The 27,148-nt window shown below is 43.7% G+C and overlaps 1 protein-coding gene across 1 annotated transcript in view; it reads left to right on the top strand.

The window, feature by feature from the left end:
- Positions 1–1,401: 1,401 nt before the first annotated feature.
- sorcs3a (sortilin related VPS10 domain containing receptor 3a) overlaps positions 1,402–27,148 on the top strand; it is a 269,454-nt gene continuing 243,707 nt past the window's right edge. The window contains exon 1 of the mRNA XM_080881313.1: positions 1,402–2,124. Within this exon, the coding sequence (XP_080737439.1) occupies positions 1,447–2,124 (678 nt within the window). The 5' untranslated portion in view covers positions 1,402–1,446. The remainder of the gene's footprint in view (positions 2,125–27,148) is intronic.

The following is a 27,148-nucleotide window of genomic DNA, read 5'->3' on the forward strand; positions in this document are numbered from 1 at the left end:
CTTGATGCGCAGAAGGCGGTAGCACAGTATCCCAGCGCTCCCCTCCCTCCTTCTCTCATTCTCACATGCCTCTAGGCACTGCCTTATTTCCCCCCAAGGAGTGGTGCAACTCCCTGCCAATTCATCCCAATCCATCAGTGAGTGTTCTCTCCCCACTCTACCCACACACACACACACACACACACACACACACACACACACACACACACACACACGCGCACACACACACTGCCATCAGACTGACCTGCCTCTTTTTCATTCTTTTTTCATTTTTCATGTTGTTGAGACAGAGACAGATTGGCATGCTGAGTAGGGACATACAACACAAGCATGGGAAATGAGAAGCCAGTGAGTGCTGCTGACTGGTTAGCTGTGTCCGTGTAAAATCAGGATAAAGTCTAATTTCACCTCTTTAAAAAGTAGTAATAGTCAGAATAATGAGAACAATAGTAGCAAAGTGACAGCAAAGTTTCAAAATAACTTCATTTTCTGGTCTGCATTTTTGTTTTAGGACTCTCCCACATTAGCTCTGCATGCTTAAAGCTGAAAGCAATACAGATTTATCTTAAAGTGGACAAAGGTGCAGCTCCTTAGTTATTCCTCTGTCTGAAACAAGCTGTTTTTCCTGCTCTTTAAAGCCGTCCTTCTTGTAATTGGCTGTGACTTGAAAACAGAATATTTGAACAGCAGCTGAGTGTGTGTGTTCCCACTTAAAAAGCTGTGTATATGAGTTGACCATATGAGCGATATCTCTCCTGAGTGACGTCACACAGAGCCAAGTGTGTGTGTGAGTGTGTGTGGGGGGAAGGGGAGGAGCAAGGGGGGGGTTGAGCGTTTAGAGGTTCATCAATTCATGAAACTGTAACTAACTGAGCGGAACCATATCTGTAGGCACGGTGTGGTGATCTGAAAGAAATCCAGAGTGTACAAGACCACTAAGAGTAAAAAAAGGCCAATTTTACTGACGCCATGGCAACTATATGATATATAAGACGTGTGATCATTTATGGTAGGTGGCATACAATGACCATGTTGTATTTCTCACATCTAAACAACTTCAAAGAGCTGGAGGAGACTCAGCACCACGGACAGCGCCCAACTCTCTCTCTCTCTCTCTCTCTCTCTCTCTCTCTCTCTCTCTCTCTCTCTCTCTCTCTCTCTCTCTCTCTCTCTCTCTCTCTCTCTCTCTCTCTCTCTCTCTCTCTCTCTTCCGGGCGCACACTCGGCAGCTGGCTGCGATACAGCTCCTCCTCTCTCCTGTGTGGTGGCTTTCCCGACCAAAGATCCTTGGACGTGAACAGTTTCGCTGAAGAGCACTTTTCTTTCCTCCAGACGAGTAGACGGACAGCCAAGCGTCAGTTATTCCACATCGACCTGAGACAAAGGAGTTAAGGTGTCGGATAAGGTCTCCAACCGTCCTTCACCCCCCAAAAATCTCTGTCAGCGATGGAGACTTGGGCTGGCTTCTGCCCAGGCATGCACTTATCTCTGGGTATCTGGGTGATGATAACCGCTCATACCCTACAAAATGCCAAGGCGGAGATAAGTTGCGCATCTTGCCCGACGCCAGTTCAACTTCACCAGGAGAAATTACAGCTGGGGATACGCGCCGACCCGACAGAGGAGCTTGCCACCCTAAAAAACATCCGAGTAGAGTTTAAGGAACTCGGAGTTACCGACCAGGATACTGAAATGGACGGCGACCGTGAGGCGGGGATTTCTGCCGAGGGTGCCCCCCAGTTCCCCCAAGATGCCAGTTTGGATGGAGTTAGTACGCAGGAAGGTGCACCCGGGTCCAGTGAAGAAAGTCGAAGCAACAATGATAAGCGAGAGACGGCTGAGGACTCTGCGCTCCGGAGAGCAAAGAGAAGCGGTCATGAGTTTGCCGAGTTCAGCGAGAATGGGTGGACCGGAGGGGCCGGCGTGGATGTGGGCTCTCCGGATGAGCGGGGTTCTATGTTAGACGCGCACAAACAAGGCAGGTCCGAATTCAGGTGGAACAGGGAAGAAGGGAGAGGAAATACCCGCCAGGATGAGCCCAAGCTCACCAGCAGCACTTTCGCTCTGACTGGAGACTCTGCGCATAACCACGCGGTGGTCTACTGGTCCGGACAGAACAGCAGTGTAAGTACAGCCCCGCTTTAATATCGGCCCAGTTTTGTTTTCGTACTGGTTCCTGGTCACACTCCAATTTCACGCCAGCTGTGCCGGCAGGGTGTGATATTTCCAGCAGCTCCGTGACGCGCAGAGCTCAGACTTTGTGCCGCGGAGTTTGGGTTCGCTGTTAACAGGTGCACCCGTGCAGACGCAGCCACAGACTCGCACCCGTGACGCGCTCGGGCTTGTTGTGCTGCACCGTATTCCGCCTCGACCTTTGACTCTACCGTGAATTACACACGACCCCCCCGTGTCAGTTCTTTCTTGTTTTCTGCTGTTTGGTGAACAAACACTGCGTAGTTTTACTCTCGTCAATGATGACTACGGATTTTATCGGGATTTATTGCCGCAGTGGGGAAAACATTTATGACTTATTTGTAGCATATCTGAGATATGCGAGTGCATGATTCATCCCTGTGACGCGAAGGTTTTCATCCGAATTAAATGTGGAGGAAAGGAAAGAGGGAGTCGTAAAAATAACGCAACCCTCGGTAAGTCCTCAAATTCTTTAGGCTATGTGTTTCTCCACTGGAGGACAGTTTGTGCTTCACCTGAGTCACCGAAGAATGAATGAATTAGGTTTACAAATATTTACAAATATCCATCCTTTAAATTAGTAATGAAGAAAAACATCCCCTGTTGGGTCACCACACAATTTCCAAAGCCGGAGATGAGGTTAGATTAGGTTACCCCCCCCCCCCCCCCCCCCCCCACACACACACACACACACACACACACACACACACACACATCAGGTTGTTTGGCTGTAGAACAACATACAGTGTTCTAATGTAAGGAGTTTGTCCAGGTCAAAGCCAGGGGGAGGCTGCTGCCCTGCTGTGTGAAGCTGTACAGCAGCGATATAGTTCCAGAGAACCATTTACCTAATTCTAAAATGACACTGACCTCGTCCGAGCTTATTTATGCATATGAAATATATGAAAATCCTGCCCTTGTTACACAAGTGGGCCCTCATAGGAAGAGAATAATGAGCCAAAATGAATGTAAGTCATTTACACAACCGTGTAAGCTCACAGGGAGCCGTTGGGCTCTTCTTTGTGGTTTCACAAGCTTAATTTGTTGTTATGGCTGCTCCTCTGTCTTTACTCCATTTGGAAAAAAAAAAAAAGAACAGAAAAAATCCCACATATTCAGTCTTGTCTGAGCTGATTATAACATGGTGCATGAACTTGTTTTTTAACCCGCAGTGAAGACCGAGGCACTGTGAGGGGAACGTGTGTGTGTGTGTGTGTAAGTGCATGTGTGTGCGCTGGATGGAGAGGGTAAGGAGGTTATTGTGTGTGGCTGCCCCCAGCTTTAAATCTTCAATAATTATCTCAAAGACTTAGGCCACTGTTTCAAAGTCTCTTTCGCTTTCATGGCGAAAAAAGGAGGAAATCATGTCTGGCCTCAAGAGCATTGTTCAAAAGAGAGGAGATCTGTTCCTTAATCTTGATTTGCTTTTGGTGCTTGATCTGCTGATGAATGGAGGGGAGGGAACGAGCGATTAAGCTTCAAGTCTTTTAACCAATCGGCAACAGTGGTTCAGTTAGAAAAAGAGTAAGTTGGGCAGCTAGGACTAACTGCTTGGATGGATGACCAGGCTTATTCAGCCACTTCAATCTTGACTGTCTGCAGCCTCATTTATTTTTCATCTCTTTGAACTACAGAGACAGTCCTCACCAGAAATGTAACCACCTTTGGTTGCTTTACACACTCAAATTCTCCCGAGCTCCCGTTGGCCTTGTGGTCAGGACACAGGTAGGCGCAATATTGACTCTTACCTAATATTGTGTCGTCCTGCTTGTGCTGCGAAAATAGCTCTGATGTTGGGCTCGTTGGCTTAGGCCCTCTGTGGACTGTACTTCTTCATAACTTTGAGGAAATGATGGTGGAAAAATTGGTCTGCAGACCACTGCTTCCAGACTTTGTCTTTCAGTACTTTCCCCCCCATTGACTACAATATTTTGTTGACTTTCACAATTCCTTTTATCTTTTAAACTTAATACTCATGTCTCTTTTACATTGATTGGTAGAATCTGTTATAATATAGAAACTAGGCCACCACTTCAGGCACATTTTGCTTGTCACATCTATTTATCATAAACCTTTTAAGGGTTTAGAAGACATGTGCTAAGGTTAGTGTTGAGGTCACATGAGAGGCGATGTCCTGCACACTATCATCTGCACTGTTTTTAGCCTGAGCCAAAATCAAATATCCAAATAACAACAGCCAAATACTTGATGGTCAGAGACTGATTTCATGTAAACAACTGATGATTCTAATCTAAATTCAGACCAGAAGAGCCCTTCTCTGTCTGATATTTGGTAAGATTTATTAATTATATTTTAACAGTTAACTGCTATAGTATTTTTTGTCTTAATCAGGACAATTAGAGATTTTGATTTTCACAAATTTATATTTGATTGAAGTGCTGTCTTGGGACCTGCTTGCCCTTCCAGGAAAGGGTAGAGGTGGAGAAAGCAGCAACAAAGAGCTGCATTGGAGGTGGGTTGCAAAGTGGCTAGCAGATGTACAGCAACTGAGGGCCTATACAAGATGGCTGGATGATCTGTACAGTACAAGCTGATGTGGGTGTTGTGATCAGCTGGAGGACAAAAAAAGGACTGGCTGACCTAAAAAAAAAAAAAAGGAAAAAAAAGAGAAAAAAAGTCTACAGTAGACGATCCACATCTGAAAGTCATTTCCTGGACCCGATGTTCACTGAAGCGTGATCAGAAACAATCTCAGTGGAAGTGTGGCTGTCAAGAAGCCATTTTTAAGGAAGGGAAACAGGAAAAAAAGGTTATGCCAATAACACAAGCGCTGTGCTGAAAATCAGTTTCTTGTGGAGTGATAAATCCCCATTTGAAATTCTTGGTTCAAATTGTGAGCATGTGAAGAGGGAGTCAGCAGAGCGACACAGTGAGGCTAGAGCCATCTGCAAATCACAGCAGAGGCTCCGCCATGGTTTGATAGAATTATGAAAATAAAAAAAGTATTTTGATCCACCATGTAATATCATCTGGAAAGCATCTGATTGGCTTAATTTTTCAGCATGATAGTTAAAAGACACAGTGGAACCAGTCATGGATTGGCCTCCACATAGGCTGGATATCAATATTACCGAGGCTCTGTGTCATCTTAAAAGAGAACAAAAGACAGAAACAGCCAGAGATACGCTTTGAATGTCTTTGCAGAAGTCTGGGGAACTATTCCTGAAGACTACAGAAGAAAGTTACAGAAAGCTGCCTGAGACAGTTCAGGCTGTATGCAAGAATATAGGTGGTCATGTCAATAATTGACCTTTAAGCTCATTAGCATTGCACAAAGTCTGTTTTTACCTTACATACTGTATTCCCATGTAGATTTGCACATTTCAGTAAATCACTGCACATGTCTTTAGAGTTTCTTTGCAAACTAGCAAACATGTATGTGTAAGATGCAGTCATTGGTTGTTTTGATGTAATTATTTGATGTATTAATCTGAGTCTGATTATATGGTTATTAATGCATTCATTCATCCAAGTTACATAAAATTACCTCTATAAGTTATATATTGATCATAACATGAGTTTAACCATTAATAATGGAGGTTAGTAATGTCAATCTAACTAACTGATAAAGAGTATTAATGTAAGAATTCATATATTCTTTGAATTCCCTGAATGTTTATTTTTTTAAACATTTTCTTGGGTCATTCTTAACATTAAACTATATATGGCTGTTTAAAAAATAGACCTATTTTATACTTGTGTTTCCTTGTATATTTTTAATATGGGCCACGTGATTCAGTTCATGTCTGTGTATGAGAATAAACACCAAAATTAACAAGTTCGTGCACAGGTTTCGGTACAAAATGTGCAGCACAGTTTTTTACATGAAACATTTTGATTGTGAGATTTTTACTAACTGAATTTATTATTTTTAGGGAAGATGCATCCAAGCAGTTTAAAGCATACTTCACATTCAGTCTACTCAATATTTCCTTTGTTGAAATATTCAAATAAATTATAATATTTGAACAGAAAACGACTGCAGAAACCTGGATCCAGTAATTCGTCAAAGCCAAAGGCATCTGCACCAGGACCATCCGGATCATGTGGTTCAATGCAACCGGCCTCCAGGTTTAGCAGTTGTGGTCGGGCCACTGTTACTAAAACAGATGCAGAATTTTGTTGTCCTTTTTTTCTGCTGCTCAAATTTGGTTGAGTTGCAGCAGAGAATTTTTAGAACAGGCTCCATAAGATCAATGTTTACTGACTCATTGTTATGAGGCTCATATTTACTCTCTGTATAACAGTTTTGATTACGCAGGAGAAAAACTGTCTGCTTTGGCAGAGTTTTCATATCTTTCTCTGTTTTTTTGATGGGGACAAGAAGATTTATTGAATTTGAAAGTTCTCCCAAGTGTTTCCTCTCTATAGAGCCCAAGGTTATTCATTTTCCTCAGTTGTAGTAGTTACTGACTGGACCGAGGGACAGTTTGTCTGGATAAAATTAAAAACAAGCTGAAGATTTAAGTAGTTAATCAAAAAGCGGCCTGTGGTTAGTCAAAGATGGGTGCCACAGGAGGCCCTACTTGGATAAAGTTAGCAGTGGTTATGTCACATCACATGCTTCCCCGTGGCCTCAAGGAGATTCTCAGGGAGATAACTCTTCCTGCCAACCACCAAGAACCAGGCGGCTCAGAACACAACATGTGTTGATCACTGGAACCTTTTCTGACCAACAACTGAGCAGAGCCTGTGCCCCATCCAGTGACCTTTAGCCAGCTTCTCACCACGGACATTTAGAATTCCTCTGGATTAAATGAAAACGCACCACAGCTGGGTGACTGGTGTGCCATTTGGCTGACTAGCTGCAACATGGACCATAAATTCACAACATTTGTGCTTCAGAGACTTTCTCTCAGCCTTACTTCAGACAGATTGTTCGGCTGTGTCTTGCACTGCGACTACCTGTGGGAGGACTTGACACTGCTGTGGATTCCCCGGGGGTTGGTGGCGTGTCCACACACAGTGTGTCGTCGCGTGTGTCTTAATGTTTCTGTCTCAAGCTTAAGCAGGTTACATCCAAGCCTTAACCTTAGATATTAACTGGCACTGTAGTGGTAGCCATGTTGAGAATAACTGTGATTTCTAATATTCATGAACATAATTCCAATGATGCATTCCTCCGGTGACGTGACAAGTTCTTTCCTAAGTATTTTTGAGCCAGTGCAACCTCCCAGCCTCAGCAGTCATGGGCATAATGGCATTGTGACTGACAGCTGGAATACAAAATGGAAAGCTTTAGAAGTGCCTCTTCTAGTGTGATCTTGAAACATTCGTCTCTTCTAAGGGAACCTTGAGATCCTTACCCATCAGCATAATCTAAATGAATATATTCCTTTAAGGAAGCTGTGACCATAAGTACCGGCATCGGGACGCCGGCTTTCCGGCTGCTGCATCTCTGCTCCTTGATGACTGTTTCATGTTCTCTGACACACGGTGCTCCCTTTGTTGTCCTCTGTGGGTTTTAAAGGGGTTATTGAAGAGTAGTATGGAAAATTAACATAACCCACTGTGGGTATTGCTCGACTTGAGTGGTCTTTAAAGTCGTGAGAACTCATGCCGAGGCAGGTCGTCCGTATCTGGCAAGTCATCAATAAAGCTGACTGCGTGTGTTTGAAATTCTCAAATCCCTCTTGAGAACCGAAGGAACAGTGCAGAAAAAAATGTCATGCAGCAAACACGCACACGCGTGCATGCACCCACACACACACGCGTGCATTCTGGGTATCTATAAGACATTAAATGCTATTTCATTTCCTCTGCAGGGTATCAGATTCTTCCTGCACAGGATTCAGAAAAATGATCTCTGTTTTGAAAGAATCTTGCAGAAATGTTTTGAGGAGACTGCTTTTTGCACACTCTGATCCTTCTTTGCAGCACACTTTGTGAAAGACGGTTCTATGGACTGACCAACAAGGATGAAGCATTCGCGAGCGCCATCTCTGCTGCGAGGGGAGGTGATTTAGGATGTAGAGACAGGCCGCGTTCCCTCTCACTTTCCATCAGCCCATCCTCCCCCTCAGCCTAAATTACTGATGCTAATACATTATAAAGTTGTTTCTTTTCTTGCCTCTCTTGCTACCCTGGTGGCTGTCTGCTCTGGAGGAAGAAGAGGGTGAAAAACTAGAATATCATAAATAATGAAGCCCTTCCAGCGAGCCCCAGCTCCCTCGTCCCTCCCTCCACCCTCCCTCCTTCCCCTAATACCAGTCTAATTAGTGTCTACAAATTTGTTTCTCATCTCCTGTTTTCTTGGGGTTTTTTGCAGTGGAAGTATGATGTCATGGCAAGAAGCCATGTGCCACAAAACATGAATGGCGAATGGGTCTTGACACTGGCCTCCGGAGCTAGACTCTTGGCTGCAGTTCCCAAACAGTCGGGGTCAGGCTGCCGCTCGCTCTTGACCTACTGATTTCACGCAGTGTGGTTTTAAAAGCATGTCGTGTTGCATAATACTCTCACTGGGTTCGATGTGTAGAATGAGTCACTAATGTATGTTAGGTCATTTCTCTTTTTCATTTCTGAATGTGATTTTAGCTCTGTGTAGAATAAAAGGCAAAATCATTTGCATGGGATGCGAGCACAGCTGACCATTTTAAATATATCCAGAAAAACAGGATGAAATGAATACACACATTCCTATCAGCAACATCTTACCCTCGTGACTGCATGCACAAAACTCCTCTTGCCAGAAGTTAACTAGGTCAGCACAGTTTTAGCATTTTCTAACTTCGGCTAAAGGTCACCAGATGCACTTAAAGGTGTCACATAATGTTAAAACTCTCCTCAGCGCGGAAACGCTGCCACATTAAGGAAGCCATTCAGGAAGCCATCCAATCAGGATGCATTGCACCTGCTACTGCAGCGCGCCGCCGATCTTGGATCACATCAAGCTGCTAAAAGGCTTTGAAGCTATGAGCATGTGCGGAGTAGAAACCCAGCCGGTTGAACAAGAGGCTTTAAAGGCTGCGTTCGCCAAACCTAATGGCCTCATTATGTTTCCTGTGTGATTGCCACGGTGGCTGAAGCGTTGATGGAAGCCAACTGTCTACGACTTCAGAGAGTTGTGTAATCATACGCTTGGCCACTGATCCCGGTCGGCAGTACAAGGGTGCCGACATTATTCGCACGAGTCAGAGAGAAGGGTGTGTGTGAAAGTACACGTGTGTTAACTAAACTGATGCATGTGTTGTGCCCTTAAACAGGGGAAATAGTGAGGAGAGGTGAAAGAACGGCACAGACACGCAGCTCTCACTCTCACTCGTCTGTATTGAGTTTCAGAAGCAATACAACCAAAACAATATTCTTATGGATGCACTCAGTCTCAGGACAACTGTATCCAAACTAAGTCACTATTGTTCGCTGCATTAGCTGATGAGAATACTTTAGATAACATGAACTGTAGCATTAGGCAAAAACATCTTTTTAACTCGCACGTGTTAGCTGACACAGTCACTAACTTTTCACAGCAATGAAATAATACTTTAAGTACTGCATGTCTTTCAGTAGTTAACTTATACAGATCGTAACAGAAAAATCTTCACACAATATGGCGGAGTAATAGCGAAAACTAGCATACGCAGCAACAGAGATTAACTGGAACTTCTCAGCAAAATAGTCTGCAATTCACATCTTCCACTACAATGAACAATGATAACAATGTAATAATCAACAGTAACACACATTTATACAGATTTGTGCATGACAGTTACCTTAAACAGGGGAAATAGTGAGGAGAGGTGAAAGAACGGCACAGACACGCAGCTCTCACTCTCACTCGTCTGTATTGAGTGAAGGAGGCAGCGCGCGAACCCACCTACTGGAGCCCTGAGGCATTAACAATGGATCGACGCACAATCAACCCAGGCAAAACTTTCACTGCTTATCTCCCTCTATATTCCCACTGCATATTCTATTCGAAAACAGTCAAAGCAACAAATAAAACATTAATAAGGGCATCACATGAAATATAAGGAACAGAGATGTACAACTTCAAAACTAATCAAATTTATGATCCACCACATACTCCCCCTCAGAATAGATGTTGTCCTCAACATCCAAATGTTTAACATTTAGCACAAACGTGGAGTTATGACCATTAATATCACCAAAACCACATACAATAAACCATTGCATACTATAATTGTTTCTTGTACCTTATATGTACTCTACAAAAATAGTTTCACAAGCTGGAACTCTTTTCATACATTCTTTAGTGTGGGTTATTACCCAAAGTCTTTCAGTGTTCTCATACAGGCTGTATGAATTACAGTGTCCATGCAGTTACATTAACACAGTCTGCTGCTGGCTTGAGAACAAAGTCATTTTAGTGCAGCTTGTCAAAGCAGTCACTCTCTCCTTTGACAAATGTCCATGAGAGTGATACAAGTGGCCGTAGCCATGTGGTGTGCTTTGGATGTGTCTGTTAAGCTGCAAGCACAATATGAATCAGTTCAATGTCCAAAAGTCACTTTGAATATGAATTCTGTGTTAAACAGTCCATTTCCTTGTGGTTGGTGTGGAGTGTAAGTACATTGTCTCTGTTCAGTAATGTGTTTCGTGTGTGATCACAATGTTTCTTTTCACTCAAGTCCATACAGTTATCAGTGGCAGTATGCCTGAACAGTCCGTGGAACCATGAAGTGTGTATGATGTGATGGTGTTCTCAGGTTATAACAAGCTGGTGAACCAAGCCGATCATATGTGAAGATCTTTGGTGGCTTGCGCTCTCTACTCGGTCGCTGATGCTCTTGCTCACAGGTCCTGCTGTGTTTGTCTGGAACAGGTGCAGGAACAGGTTCCTCCACTGATGGTTCCTCGACATAATTTTCCTCTTGGTCGGGTAGTTGTTCACATTGGTTCAGTACTTCATGTTCATTCTCTGGCTCAGATGACATGTTTTCCACTGTTTGAAGGTGTTTGGCTGGTTCATCAGTGCTCATAGGATTCAGTGTCGGAGGGTAAAGTGGCTCAAATGGCTGCTGAGATGACACTGGATAGTACTCATCATCGTCATCCTCTTCCTCAGCTTGTTCCACTTCCTCACTTGTCTCCACGGCTCTTTTTCTTTTTCGTGGTCGCACTTCAGTTTCAACAGGCAGATAGTCACATGGCAGAAGAAGATTGCGATGCAATATCCTTGATCTCCCTTTTGCTTTCTCAGGTCTGAGTTCATAAACTGGGATATCTCTGCTGACCTGACGAACGACTGTGTGAACCACATCCTCCCAGTGGTTCCTCAGCTTGCCTGGACCTCCTCGAGGTGTCATGTTCCTTATTAAAACACGATCGCCTGGCTGTAATACTGAGCTCTTCACCTTGCTGTCATAATGTCTTTTACTTCTTACAGCTGCTTTATGAGCATTTTCTCTCGTGATCTCATATGCTTCTTCCATGCCTTGCTTCCATTTTACCATGTAGTCATGATGATTGCCATCTCCTTGTTCTGAGGTCAAGCTGAACAGCATGTCGATTGGCAATCGTGGGGAGCGTCCATATAACAAGTAAAAAGGGGAAAATCCAGTTACCTCGCTGCGGGTACAATTATAGGCATAAATCAGTTTGTTAAGCGAGTCCTTCCAGTTAGTTTTCTGACTCTCTGAGAGTGTTTTCAGCATCTGGAGTAGTGTCCTATTAAATCGCTCCACTTGTCCATTCCCTTGGGGATGGTAGGGAGTAGTCCTGGACCCAGCAACTCCACAGTAGTTTTTTAGTTGTGCAAACAGATGATTTTCAAATTCAGCACCTTGATCATGATGTATTCGTGCTGGAAAGCCAAATCTTAAAGCATAGTCATTAAAGATTTTGTCTGCAGCCGTTTTACCTGATTTGGAAGTTGTGGCATACGCTTGGGCGAAGCGTGTGAAATGGTCAATGACTACAAGGATGTATTCATAACCCCCTTTGCACTTGTCAAGGTGCAGGAAATCAATTGAGACAAGTTCAAATGGGTGAGTAGTGACAATATTAGTCAGTGGTGCTTTGCTCTCATAACACGGCTTCTTCTGTTTTATGCAAACACACCTTCTGGTCACATAATCCTCTACTTCCCGTTGCATATAGGGCCAGTAAAACCGGTCCCGTATCAGTGACAATGTTCTCTCTACACCTTGATGGCCCATTTCATCATGTAGCTCCTTTAGTACAGTACTTTTGTGTATTTCTGGTAGGACCAACTGTTTTCTGTTTGCTGTTTTTCTGTGCAAGATCCCATTCTCATCCATCTCCAATTTGTCCCACTCCCTCAGGAGACATATGACCTGTGGGCTGAGTTTTCTTAGTTCTGAACGTGATGGTTTTTCCTGTGTTAGTTTACACTGAGTTACAGGTCCAATAGTCGGATCACTTCTCTGGTCCTGTTTGATCTGGCCTTTTGTCAGTGGAATGATGGAAACATCTGTGGCCATGGCTGAACACCTGACTGAGACACCCATGGACCATGACACATTGGAGTCATCCTGCCTTTCCACTGCCTGTGTGGTTGCTCCAATTACATCGTATGCCATTTCCTCTGTGCATTCATTCATAAACGTTTCCATGTCTACCGGCATCCTGGAGAGGCTGTCTGCGTCCACATTTTCTTTACCAGGGCGATATTTAATTGTGAAGTGAAAATCTGCCAGTTCTGCTACCCATCGACACCCTGTTGCATTCAGTTTGGCAGTGGACAGTACATAGGTAAGTGGATTATTGTCGGTGTACACGGTGAAGAATGGTGCATAATATAGATAATCACGGAATTTTCCTGTGATAGCCCACTTGAGAGCAAGAAACTCTAACTTGCCTGAATGCAGATGGTAATTCTTCTCAGCTGCAGTTAAAGTGCGGGAACCATAAGCAATCACACGAAGCTTTCCATTCTGCTTTTGGTACAACACGGCACCTAATCCCTGGTTTGACGCATCAGTGTGAAGGGTGAATGGCTGTGAAAATTCTGGAAAGCCTAGAACAGGGGGCTGAGTTAGACAGTCTATCAGCTGCTCTAGTGCTAACTGGTGCATGTCGGTCCACTCAATAGGTGTACTCGAAGGGACACTACACCTGTTTCGCTTTGTTTGCCACTTTAATCTTGTGTTTCGCTGGGTTTCAGCATCTGCAGGTCCCTTGAGCAAGTCATACAGAGGATTTGCAATTCTGGCAAAATCCTTGATGTATTGTCTGTAATAACTTAGTAGGCCCAACATTGCTCTTAGTTCACCAACAGTACCTGGCCGTTTGTTTTTCAAAGCTGTTACAGCAGCAGTGTCTGCGGGGTCTATCCTGCTTCCCTCTGCTGACACAATCCTGCCAAGGTACCTCACTTCTGTCCTAAACAGGTCACACTTCCTTGGTTTGAGTTTGATTCCGTACTCCCTGAGTCGGCGCAGCACTTTCCTGACATCCTCAACATGATCCTCAAACGTTCTGCTAAAGACAAGGACATCATCGAGGTAAGGCACACATATTTCATCCCTTAACCCTTCTAAGCACTCCTCCATGCAGCGTTGAAATGCTGCCGGAGCATTCATCAGTCCAAATGGGATTCTGACCCACTCATACAGGCCCCAGGGGGTCACAAAAGCTGTTAGGTGTTTACTGTCTTTGCCCATGAACCCCTGGTGGTATGCTTTACCCTGGTCCAGTAGAGAAAAGAGAGTGTTGCCACCTAAGTTGTCCATGATGTCTTGTACTCTGGGAATGGGGTGGCGGTCTGGGTGAGTCTTCCTATTCAGCTCTCGGTAGTCAATACACAAGCGCAATGTACCGTCTTTTTTTCTCACACAGACTACTGGAGAGGAGTAAGATGAGTTTGATTTTTCCACCCACCCCTGAGCTATTAGGTCCTGTAGGTAGTTTTTCATTTCCTGATACAAGGGTTTTGGTACAGAGAGATAAGTCCGTGTGACTGGCTCATTATCTTTCAACGAAATGTTCATTTGCAAGTTTTCAACACAGCCTATGTCGTCATCAGATTTAGAGAATGACTCTGACTCTTCTCTTAACATCTGACTAACAGCTTGTCTCTGGTGGTCATTCAGGTGAGTCAAGTCGACAGGTGGGTCCCATTGTTCACTTTTAGGTGTGTTCTCACCTGAGCTCTTAGCCTGGATGGGACGGACTGATGCAGTAGGGAGGCAGTCAGTTTTGAATACATTAGTAGGATATATTGATGCAACAGACTGCACAGTTCCAATAACAGTCCTACTTGGCAGTGTGATGTCATGGCTGGTGGGATTTTGTACACTAATGACAATTTTTGGTGTCATACCAGTCTTTATTAAAACAAGGGTATCACAGAACTCGAGTCCTTCAGGCCACTGTGGGTTCTCATGAGGCTCGAAGATCAGGGTTCTATCTTCTTTGAAAGGTGGGGCTTGCACTCGACACTCGATTTGGAGGGAGCTGTGTTTAGGCACTTCAACTCTCTCATTTGTTGTTCTTACACTGTGCTCACATGGCTTTCCCACTGTCACTGCATTAACAAAAGCTCTTGCCCTACTCTTTCTGAGGTGAGGAAAAGCTACTTTTACTGTTTTCATGAGTTTCTCTTTATTCTTATTGTTTGTCTTATCCTGTACTCTGTTTGCAACTAGGTGTGAAATCACATTGAAGCCAATTATGGGGCATGACTGTTGGTTGCCTTTTAACACTAACACAGGTATTAGCAGATCTTTATCATTAGCAGCAAGTCTGAAGCTTACCTCGAGCCAACCAATATATGGTATTTCCGTCCCATTGGCTGCTTCAAGTTGCAGTGGTTCAAGTGGGTCTACTAGTTCTGCTATATCTCTTAGTTGGACATCAGGCAAATGGGTCTGTTTCCAGGCCGCATCTACAGCACAAATTTGTGAACCTGTGTCCCAAAGTGCCTGGATTCTTTGGTTGTGCAGAAAGCACTGAATGAGACATTTCTCTCCTACAAGCTCTTTTACAGTAGGCGTCTTCACTGGATTACTTCTTTTCCTACACTTTGGTTTGCAACTTGACTGTGTTTCCTGTTTCTTAATAGATGAACATGTATGTGGCTTACAGTACCTTCTGTGCACAGACCAGTGTGTCTCTTGACAGTCTTTTGAGCAGTACAATGTTATTTTACAAACAGAACAACATTTTAACTTCATACTCTCTTCCTTTCCCTCACAGTTAGCACAATATTGGGACTTTTCAATGCTGTCGGTTGCCCCATGTCCCGTGGGAGCAACCTCCCTTAGTTTAAAGGGCTCCCTTTATCTGATTTTGTCAGTCTAGGTGCTTTACAACCTGCACGGAAATGCTCACTACTCCCACACCTAAAACAATGCTGGCAATATGCCTCACCTGCCTGCACACATGCAAAACATCTGGGACGGTGACTTGGTGAGGGATAATATCGCTGTGGTGCGAATCTTTGTTGAAACTGTGCTGTCCCATACACATGCCCAGGTCCATATGCTGAGTGGCGTTCCTGTGCTGCTGCAGGAGGGTGCTGGTGGTAAAATGGCATGCAGTTTTGTTCAGCCTTAATGGGGAAAGGCTGCTGAGGTGCTGGGGTTGTCTTTTGAATGGTTTCTCTGATTTGGGAAACTTCAGCCCTCAAGTCTTTCAGCAGCACCATGTCAGCACGCATTTCCTTTATTTCTGTTAGAAGATCAGGGGGTGGAGGGGCTGGTTTCTCTTGAGCTGTGCTTCTCTTTCCCACTGGGGAATCATTAGACTGGACAGTATTTACAGCTGTTACTCGTGATGGAGCGGCATGTTTCTTTTTGTCCTGTCTTTCCTTTTCATTTGCGACTGCAATATTTACCTTCTCGAGCAACAACTCATCTGAAGTATTTGTTTGCAGGAGGTAAGGTTGCAGGTCACTTTTAATATTGTCATTCTGAAGGCCAGTCAGGACAGTATGCATAAAAAGGCTCTGGACTAGTGCTGGATCATACTTTAGACTGGACTCAACTTCCTGAGAAGCAAACAGGATTTTCTGTCTCAAGTCCATTGTCCTGATCAAGAAATTTTGGGGTGTCTCTTTACTACTCTGAACCTCAGAGGTAAGTTGTTTGTATAACTCTGTGGCACCTTTCTCCTGGTAATGAGACCTGAGGATTCTCCTAAGAGCAGGTAATGTGAGGTTTTCTTTTCCTTCAAGATAACTCCTTAGCTGCAAGCCTGGCGTGATAGCACGAATTACAGCATCAGTGATTTCTGATTCTGGGTAGCCTCTATTGATCCCGCTTTCAATTTGTCTCGCCAGACTGGAGAATGTCAGCCTGTCTTTTTGCCCCGGCTCTCCTATTTGGCCTGATATCTTAAAATCTTTGCGCCACATGGAACTGTTTGGTGCTGTTGGAACAATGTTTCTCACTGGGATGCGAGGACTTAAGGCAGGATTCATGCTATTCCTCATCAAGTCATGCATTTCACCCTCTTTTTGTTGTAAGAGCAGTCTTAATGTCTCTATCTCCTCCTGGCTACTTTCCTGGTCCTGAACAGCTGGATCCACTGTTTCATTCACACCTTGTTTTTTATCCATTTGTATGTCACTTATAATGTCCTGGACATTAAGAAGTTCTGACATACCTTCGTCCTCACGGGTAGCCAGCTCTGTGCGTTCAAGGTGCTTAACTAAATGCGAGACTAGCTGACTGCGCGTTCTATTAATCACAAACTCTTTTCCTGGTCCTGAGATTTGAAGTACATCACATAATTTAGTCAGCTGCTCTAAAGTCAGTTGATACAGTGTTCCTTTAATCTCCAGCTGAAGCTTTTCTAATTCAGACTCCATGTTGTCAGAGGAGTTAGCACAAGCAGTCAGTTGAGAAATGATCAGACTTAGTTGGCTTTTACTGCCCCCTAGTGGCCACTTTTTTTCACCTCAGGATACAGATACCAACGTAGGTCTAGCGATGTCTCTGCTGCTTTACTATGCTCCTTTCTGATACCTGGGTCGTCTGGGGGGGATGATCAACGAGAGGATTTCTCTTACAGGTCAGGGATGGTCCTCGAATCAATCATCCCAGCGGTGCCTCCAAATGTTGTGCCCTTAAACAGGGGAAATAGTGAGGAGAGGTGAAAGAACGGCACAGACACGCAGCTCTCACTCTCACTCGTCTGTATTGAGTTTCAGAAGCAATACAACCAAAACAATATTCTTATGGATGCACTCAGTCTCAGGACAACTGTATCCAAACTAAGTCACTATTGTTCGCTGCATTAGCTGATGAGAATACTTTAGATAACATGAACTGTAGCATTAGGCAAAAACATCTTTTTAACTCGCACGTGTTAGCTGACACAGTCACTAACTTTTCACAGCAATGAAATAATACTTTAAGTACTGCATGTCTTTCAGTAGTTAACTTATACAGATCGTAACAGAAAAATCTTCACACAATATGGCGGAGTAATAGCGAAAACTAGCATACGCAGCAACAGAGATTAACTGGAACTTCTCAGCAAAATAGTCTGCAATTCACATCTTCCACTACAATGAACAATGATAACAATGTAATAATCAACAGTAACACACATTTATACAGATTTGTGCATGACAGTTACCTTAAACAGGGGAAATAGTGAGGAGAGGTGAAAGAACGGCACAGACACGCAGCTCTCACTCTCACTCGTCTGTATTGAGTGAAGGAGGCAGCGCGCGAACCCACCTACTGGAGCCCTGAGGCATTAACAATGGATCGACGCACAATCAACCCAGGCAAAACTTTCACTGCTTATCTCCCTCTATATTCCCACTGCATATTCTATTCGAAAACAGTCAAAGCAACAAATAAAACATTAATAAGGGCATCACATGAAATATAAGGAACAGAGATGTACAACTTCAAAACTAATCAAATTTATGATCCACCACACATGCCAGTGTCACGATTGATTTAGTCTCATTTCTATTATACCCCGTGGCTTTTTACCATCTGGAACATGCCGAGCATTTGGGGTATCGTCTAAAAGCGGGGAGTAGCTTCGTCCCACTGTCCTTCTCCTCGAGCTGTGAGTGTGAGACTTTCCGGTCCCAGAGGCACGCCGCATCTTGACCTTATCCAGTTTTTTTCCGAGCCAAGTGCGATACCTTGTAATGTTGATGTCCCTTGCCATTTCCCAAACATGGGCAGGCCAGGGAGAGCAGCCAGGCAATGAACACATAATAATGTCAGACCACAGTGAAGCGATAGACCGCACGCTGTGTTTCTCTCTCCCTCTCTGCCTCACCGTCTCTTATCCTCTCTGTCCTGCTTCAGCACGGTCTGTTTCTCCCACACACTGATATACATTCATTAGGTCACAGATGCACAAAACTGCAGACGTCCAAACCCACACAGCATACCTAAAAAAGAAAGGCGTGTAGAAAAAAAAAAAAAAGACATGAGCACACACACACCCTCAATCAGTCTCAGTATCATGTCTCACTCTCAGTCAGAGTGAATGTGTCGTGCCTGAAGGAGGCTGTCATTGATGGAGACTAATGTTGACACATCACACCCCGGACCTGCAGTCAATTAACACATTGTCTAATTAAAGTGATCTACTGGTTTATCCATGAGAGATTGAAAGTGGCCGTAAAATGTGTCCACACTGCGTTAATTTTACAATCAGGTCCGCTTCTTTATTTCCGTTTGAAGTTTAATGGTAATAACCTGCTTAAACACCTCCTATTACCGACCAGATTGCGTAAGCATCTTTCACCCATGGCGGCGGGAGATAGATATCCAAATTCAGAGGCATCTATTTTCTGTTAATACCCCTTTCAAGCTGCATAAAATACTCCAGTACGTGACTGAATTTCTGACTGTCCACAGTGTTTGGTGTGGAAGTCAGCCTGAACGTTGCCCTTTAAATAAATTATCCTTCAGCTCACTATAAGTCGTTTTTCTCCCCCCAAGGTTTTCTTCTACTTCCTTCCAATGGGGAACGCATTACATTTCTATCAAACTCAGTAATTGTCTATTTACCCAGCCCCCACGCTGAGCGGCTTTTAAAATTTTAATGGCGCTGTAAGAGTTGTTTGGACCGCTTGACGGGTACGGCGCTAATATAAGCCTGTCTTATAAAGGAGCGTGTGAGTGGTCACGGATATCAATGAATTATTAATCCTCCGGCTCTTTTATAGGGATATTCTGTGAGGGAGGACCTGGTGCCAAAACACAAAGTACGCTACCTCCTCACAATCCTGTCGTGACAAATACCGTGAGCCTGAGGTGTCGCTAACGATCCCTTTGGTTAGTCAGCGAATAGAGGTGTCACTTACACCTCAAGGTTGTGGCATTTATTTCCCACTGAGGCCGGTTACAAAGGTAAGCGCTCATTATATTTACTGTGATGGTGATGTAATGAAACTCGTTACATTTTGCCTGTTCCCCTGAAGGTAACGCCTTTCACCGGTACACTTTGAGGCTGCACAGGACTTTGTGGTGAGCTGCATTACAATTAGTGGTGTTCCTGTTTTCATTATACTTTCAAATTCATCCAAGTGGCCTCAGAACCTCCCATTTCTATTGTCAAGTTCCACTTATTGACTTCCATAATGGTGCATTTAAAGACAGTTTATTAATAATATCAGTCTACTACATAAAAAGGCAAAACTCAATAGTTGATAGAGTCAGGGTCAGTTTGTAAGGGTATCTGGGTCTTTGTCCCAGTGTTTAGTGTGTTTTGGTTCTTGGATACTGGTTTATTTCGTTATGTCTCCTAGTTTTGTCCACTGAGAAGTTTAAGTAGTACTTCTAGTTATGGCTGTCTTAGTATTTGGTCCTGTTCATGTTTGGTCTCGTCTGGGTTTTCCTCCCCAGCATTTCCTGCCTTGTCTTCGTGTCTTTGTCTAGTTGCCTGTTTCCCATAGTCACCTCTCTGTGTGTGCTCCCATTACTTCCTGTTTTACTTTGGTAGTCTCCAGTCTGGGTGAGCTCTCTGCTCACTCATCATTCTTGTGTATTTAAGTCCTTTTTCTTCCGTCCAGTGTCGCGTTCTCCCTCATTCCCCGCTTTGTGTCCTACTTGCTTCAGGGTGGAGACATTGTTCAAGTTGTCAGACAACAGATGAAGATTTTGGTGCCACTGGACACCAAAACCAAGAGAATTCTACCAACTTTCAGCATACTGTAGATCCAGCTGTATGGATTACTCTTGCGTACCTGAGATGGTCTCTGTTTTTAGCTTTTAGAAACTATGTTCTGCGATAGCACACCATGCCAGACAATGCGAGGGGAGCTGCTGTCACATTTCTTCCCACTGTATATTTTCTAAGGCATCTGTTCATGTTACTGCTGATAAAAATGCAACAGAGCAAACCCATTAGTGCCGATTTGTTTTGTCTGAAGCAAAAGCCAAAAAGGAGTTTTAAATAAACATCATTTATTGCAGCATTATTGCTGCTGATCACATTGCTTCTATGCATTTTTGTTTAAGGAGCACATTAAAATAGTAAGTGGCATTTAATGTGTTTTTCAGCTCATAATAGCTTGGATCTCTGGGAGTTGGCACCTGGATCCAACAGACAGCAAACTGTTGCCACCTGTAATCAAGTTTGTTTAGCTAATGCACAGAGGAATGAGGCTGTGGCATTGTGCTGCTAGTCAGCGTCTGTCTGTTGTCAGCATAGAGATGAGAGGAGATTGTATTTGTCCACGTGCGCCGCTCTTGTTTGCTGCCAGGTATGGCTGCAAAGATTCTGGAAACTAGACTGCAGCCGCCTCAGGCTGTCACATTTGTAGTGATAAACGGCTTAAATGTGTGAATGTGTGTGCTTTGTGCATTTTTTTGCATCGTGCATGCACGTGTGCGTAACACAGTGTGCGTAACACAGTGTGCCCTTTTACAGAAACTATGTTCTAACATGCATTGATGCTAATGGATGTGAGCCTCAACTAATGCAGAAAATAATAATAATGAGAAGAAAACCAGTGAAAGAAGCTGAATTAAGAGTTATTAGCAGTGGATTATTTATCCGACAAAGCAAAGTTGAAAACTTTGGTCTTTATTTTTCCCCCTGTGGGTCCTTTGTTCGCCACAGCTACGGTAAATAAATAAAAGTAAAACTCTGAGGTGAAAACATGCTGTAAATGGATATATAATCATATGTAGCAACACCATAATGAAAAAGAAAGTGCCGATGTCTCCTCTACTTTACATTAACCTCAGCAGCTAAATAATTTGTCTTTTTCTTGCTGCCGTAATGAAGTCGTCCCTGAGCGGCCCCACTCCGACCCTCAACATTCATTTTCCCATTTCCTGTGTTTGTTTCTTAATTCGCCGCGTCTCGAGTTAGGGTTGTACAAGCAGTAATGTTGAGTAATGAGTGGTAACAGGCACGCAACTAAATAAATACCCTTAGTCTGACACTTTTTACGTGCTCCGGCTTGTGAGTCTCTTTTTGCCTGCGTCAACAGCACAGTGATTTTCTGCAGTGTGGTGGCTCGTCGTGCTGAGAGCAGCACATAAAACGGCAGCCTGGATAAGGGCTTGTTCTTTTTTTAATGTAAAACCACCTTTTTTTTAAAATAATGAAATGAGCCTCTTGAATATTCACTTTCATTGCCGTTTCATTTGTTGATAAGCACATTTACTGATCTCGCAGTTCTTAGTAAGTTTCTTGCCCCAAAGTAGAAGCTTAAAGCTTTTAAATCCTAGTAATTCACAGTGAAGGTAGCCACTGTACTGCCCCAGTCCTGTCACAGCGAGACTGATAGGGAGCCTTTACAATCAATGGTGCTCAGTATCATTTCTGGTGTGTCATATACCTTCAGGCTACAGTGAAAATAAGGCGAGTAACAGTAGAGTTACGCTGAGACTGTTTTCTTGTGGTTTAGCAAAAGTAGCAAGCATTTCTCAAGAAGTCCGACACCAACAATGAATCAAATCACTAAAACTTAACAAGGTTCAGCTCCAGCGCTGACATCAATATAAATTAGCTACCAGAAAACTCTCTGCACAGCCTATTGGCTTCCTTCTGCTCATCACTGATGATTGCTTGGTGGTGGTACGATCATTTCCAAACCCCAAAGTTAGCAAACAGCTTAGGAAGGAAGTTTAATGTGCGGTGAATTTAAGACCACCCACATATTTGCTTAGAGAAACCAAAAGAGAGCTGAAACACCAAAATATGTCACAAATAGATTATTTTAAATTTGTATTTGCATGACAGCTTTAAGCTGTATTTGTGGATGTCATGGAGAACTAGTCCATGCTGTGACTTCAATTCAGTTCAGTTTATTTGCAGCACTGTGCACGAGTTTGACGCAGGTGAGAAAATGCTGTAAACAAAGAATGCTTTCAAAGTGTTAATCATTTATTTTCATCAATCGACAAAATGCAGCGAATGAACAAAAGAGAAATCTAAATCAAATCAATATTTGGTGGGACCACCTTGTACCTTCTTCTAGGTCCACTTGAACACAGTTTTTGAAGGAGCTCAGCTGGTAGGTTGTTACAAACATCTTGCAGAACTATCCACAGATCTTCTGTGGATGTCACACTCGATGATGTTGAGATCAGGGCTCTGTGGGGGCTGTACCATCACTTCCAGTACTTCTTGTTCTTCTTTATGCCAAAGATCGTCCTTAATGACTTTGTGTTTGGGGTCGCTGTCCTCTGCAGAATACATTTGGGGCCAATAAACAATCATTTCTATTTCTGAAAGCATTCTTTGTTTGCAGCATTTTTTTCCACACCTGCCTAAACTTTTGTACAGGTCTGTAGCTCTAAATCACGACATCAAATGCCTCAGTGGGCTTGATTTCCATGACAGATTCATGCCTGATTTTAATGCAACTCTTCCAGGACATCACAAACAGCACTGAACTTTTCTCCAGAATCTCAGATATTTTCTTTATTTTTGGTTGAATTATTCATAATTATTAATAAACAAAAAAACATGGTCATGGCCTAAGAAATGAGTGAAAAAGTGGCCAAGACCTTCAGAAAGTCCGGAAAACTAAAGTTTGGTTATTTGGAAGCAAAAGGTAAAGAAATCAGGGGTGGGTCAAGATGTAAGCAAAGTCTGTGGGCTGGTATGAGAACAGCTGATCAACCAGGACTCCTGGCTGAGTTTGATTCATCGGTCTGGCAGAACTAATGCTGTGCTTAGTTAGACCTACGTTGCACCAGGTGACTCCAAATACATGCTAATGCTAAGTCTTTTAGCCACCTGCAGTCACATTCTGTGTCCATGTGTTCATCCATGGTGGTGTTATTGCAGCCCTCCTGAGACTTTCACCGGACTACTTTCAGACAGAAAGGCTACATGTTGGCTCTGATTTAAAATCCAGGAGCAGACATCCAGTGTGATTCATTGTCCATTCAGACACAGCCCACGACATGTACATTTTGAGGGATACTGTAGGACAGTGGTTCCCAAACTTTTTTTGCTAGGCCCCCTTTGTTTTACAAGAAAAATGTTCGCCCCCCCCCCCCCTTCTCGCACGCACAAACACATCCTCTGCACACGCCCACATTTTGCTCCATTGCTGTTTATTTCACACCTCAAACATTTAGTAAACAATTAAGCAAATACAAGTAATCTGCAATAAATTGCAGGTAGTAATAAAATAAACGACTAACTAATTTACGCTACGTCCGCACCTACACGGGTATTTTTGAAGACGCAGCTGTTTCGTCCACGTAAACGGCGAATCACCGAAAACGGAGATTTATTAAAACTCCTTTTTTGCGTTTATGTGTGGACGAGGAATACAGAGTTCGGTATGTGCCTTTTTCACGTCACGCAGTGTCCAAGCTTTTGCTCCCCCCCCCCCTTTTCATATCGCGTCCCCCTGCAATGGCTCTGCGCCCCCCCTAGGGGACGGGCCCCACACTTGGGGTCTCCATCTCCTACAGCAGACCTTCCCAAAGTCAATCAAGCTGTACACCCCTAGTGGCTACATCCTCATTTTTCCTGGTTGCTTGTCACAAGGCTAAACCTCCTGAAACATTTAGCCTCCCGATGGCATCTCCTTTTTTCTCCCCACAGGCTACAAATGGCTCCCAATTGAGTCACGCAGCATGTTACCAGTAGCAGCCATATGCCGAAGCCATTTAATTATCACAGAGGTGTCACAATATAATAGCAGGAGCACCGGCTCAGAGTTGACCTTTTCATGAGCGGAGCGAGCTGGCTCGCTGCTGACTCGAGAAAACTGGACAAAAACCTGTTGGACATCGGTGAAATCATCTTTAGAGTTGAATTCACAGCTAAACATACTTCACAGCGTGTCTCAGACAAAACAGCCGGGGAATAAGTTCATCTCGTCAGGGACGTCAGTACAACAAAGCCGGTTGACCGTGGCTCTCCCTTCAACAATGAATGTTATTGTGTAATCTTCAAAAGTAAGTCAGTTATATAAAATTTAATGAATTATGAATAATGCCCCATTTTCACTGTGGCCAGCCCAGACCCTGGCAGTATCAATTAAATTTGAAGGGAATAGATCTCACTTCAGTCCCTGTCTGATGTTGAACATGTCAGTGTAAAGACATAATGGAATTTAAATGAGACCGCTCAAATCGAAGTAATGATTCGCTGCAAAGAGAAAGGAGCTTCATTCATGCTGTTCAGTGTGGCGCGTTGACTTCTCACTCACCTTGTGTCGCATCCATACATTCAGCTCGATTCCCACTCGGATATCCTTCAAATTGACACATAATTTGATAAGACCGGGTTGTTTTCTCGCTCACGGCATTTATCATTTTACCACTGATAAGTGCTACGAATGCAGATAGGAAAGTGGAAGCTGTGTATAATTATTAACATTCGCAGAGGTAGGGCCGCGAGTGAAGGCATCGCTACATCATCTGGACCAGCGAGATGGATGAGGGGAAGATGAACCGAGGGAAACTAGGCCTTGCTGGGAACCTGCAGAGTGGCGTGCAGCTCTGAAGAAACCCAGCCCAAGCAATTATTACATCGTGCCACATTAATACAAACGAACATGCTTCTTCACAGCAGAGAGCAGTTTAATCAGCTGTGACTGTGTTTGTATTCCTGTTCGTCTTCGTCCTATTTCTGGTTGCCTTTTGGGGTTTTTTCGGGCCTCTTAACACTTTAGCCCACCACATTTCCTGAAACACAGCGTAACAGTTGCGTTCAGTCATTTTTAGCAGGAGCGAGCGTTCTGTGTGTTCTCGTCGAACGAGCGTTCCTCTCAGTCTGCTGCTGTCGTTCCCGCCGGCAGCCTGGCACGGCATCCAGCTCGCAGCGAAGGAGGCCGACTCTTCCTGTCATTCCCGTGGTTCCACATTTGCCGCCTGCCTGCTGGCTGATCCTTAGGCAGTGCCTTTGTCCATCACTAGAGGGAGTGGGTAGCCTAAAGAATAATGCAATGTAATATGAGCCATAGGATGAGAGGAGCAAAGTAGAGTGAGTGATTATTTATTACCCTTACTTTAGTACTGTAGCCTCTCAGTGCACATGTGACTTCAAAGGACACGGCTACGAATATGCTGCATATGCACACTGTGCTGGTAGGATATGGCTGGCTTAATCACAGACACAAATGTCACGCTATCTGGCCGATGATAAGAGTTCGTGAGTTTAATTGAAATGAACAGATATGGGTTCAGTGTGTTTCTGTGTGTGACATAAAAGGGAAGGTTGGGGTGGGCGCGAGGGCACAGAATGTCAAATTAACTGGTGGAAACACGACAGCAGCAGGCATATGCTGAGTGATAAGGAGACACTCTGGCTTTCTTGGACCCTCACAAAGAAGCTAGTTCGATGCATGCTAAATATTGCAGCACATCTGCGACAGCATCTCAAATCTGCTCCCTCCTCTTTCCCCCCAGAAGTAGATCAGGCCCTGCTCGTCTCTCCCAGCTGCAGCCTGAGCCTGTTTGCTGCCCTTTCACAGCTCACTTGCCACACATGAAAATGTTTATGTGGCCCTAATTGAATTTAGAGCTACACGGTTTACCAGATAGAAAAGCATTTGTAGAGCCGGCTGCTACAAGAGAGATAATCCGGCTAGTAAAGATTCCCCGCTTCTGCAGCCCATCTCTGCTTTTAAGGCGCTTTAGTTTTAGCCATCGTGGTAGGAGGGAATTTAGGTGGAGCCAATTCTTAGCAGTGCTGTGCTTTCTGATATAGTTGTCATGGCGTGGCAGATTTTGCAGCCGTTTCATCCACTTTCTCATCCCTCGTTCCTCTTCTCATCAAAAGGTAGTACACACTCTTTTCTTCATTATTTTTAAATTTAAAAAATAATAATTTTCTCACTGGAAACCTCCAGGGACAGAAAAACAAAGTTAACAAGGAAGTGCTAAAAATTGCAGTTCCTCCAGTGGCCACTTCAGACTGGCTCCAAAAGGGAATCAGTCTCCAGACACTTATGTTGTTACAGTGTAGTAAAATAACGTTACTCAAATTACTATATTATTGTATTAACTGAACAAAGACTGTGGTTTGCTGTGAAGTTTGAAGTTTTGTTGACTGGAATTCAGAATTATATTTTCATGTTACCAGGGAACAAATATCTCTGTCTCACAGTTGCACCATAAGTGTGCCACCCTCTGATGCCACCCTCGAAGCTCAAAGAGACCATATTTGGACCAAAGTGGGGTTTTTTTCTGAGGCTGGTCATCAAAACTGATTCAAATAGCAGAAGTAACAGTGTGTCGTCTGCCCAAAATCAAAATTAAACTGTGAATATCAGCCCAGTAAAATGAATTGGTATATTTTTTTCTGTTCAACACCAATTCCAACAAAGCTCAAATTCTCTTTTAAAGAAAAACTGAATGCAATGATCTTCAAATGTTGCAAAGTTAAATTTGATCAATAATCAAATATGAAAACTGAGAAAACAAAGTTCATTTTTGAGTTTGATGGCAGCAGCACGAGGAGAGACGTTTTGTCCCGTTGTTGTCTGATAGACAATTCTAGCTGCTCTGCAGTCCTGCAGCATCTTTGTTGTAGTTTCTGTCTCGTGAGCCAAATGCTCTCATTTGGTGAGAGGTCTGGATTGTAGGCAGGTCATCTTAGCAGC

The sequence above is a fragment of the Rhamphochromis sp. 'chilingali' genome (genome assembly GCF_963969265.1).
Source record: "Rhamphochromis sp. 'chilingali' genome assembly, chromosome: 4".
NCBI classification, from domain to species: domain Eukaryota; kingdom Metazoa; phylum Chordata; class Actinopteri; order Cichliformes; family Cichlidae; genus Rhamphochromis; species Rhamphochromis sp. 'chilingali'.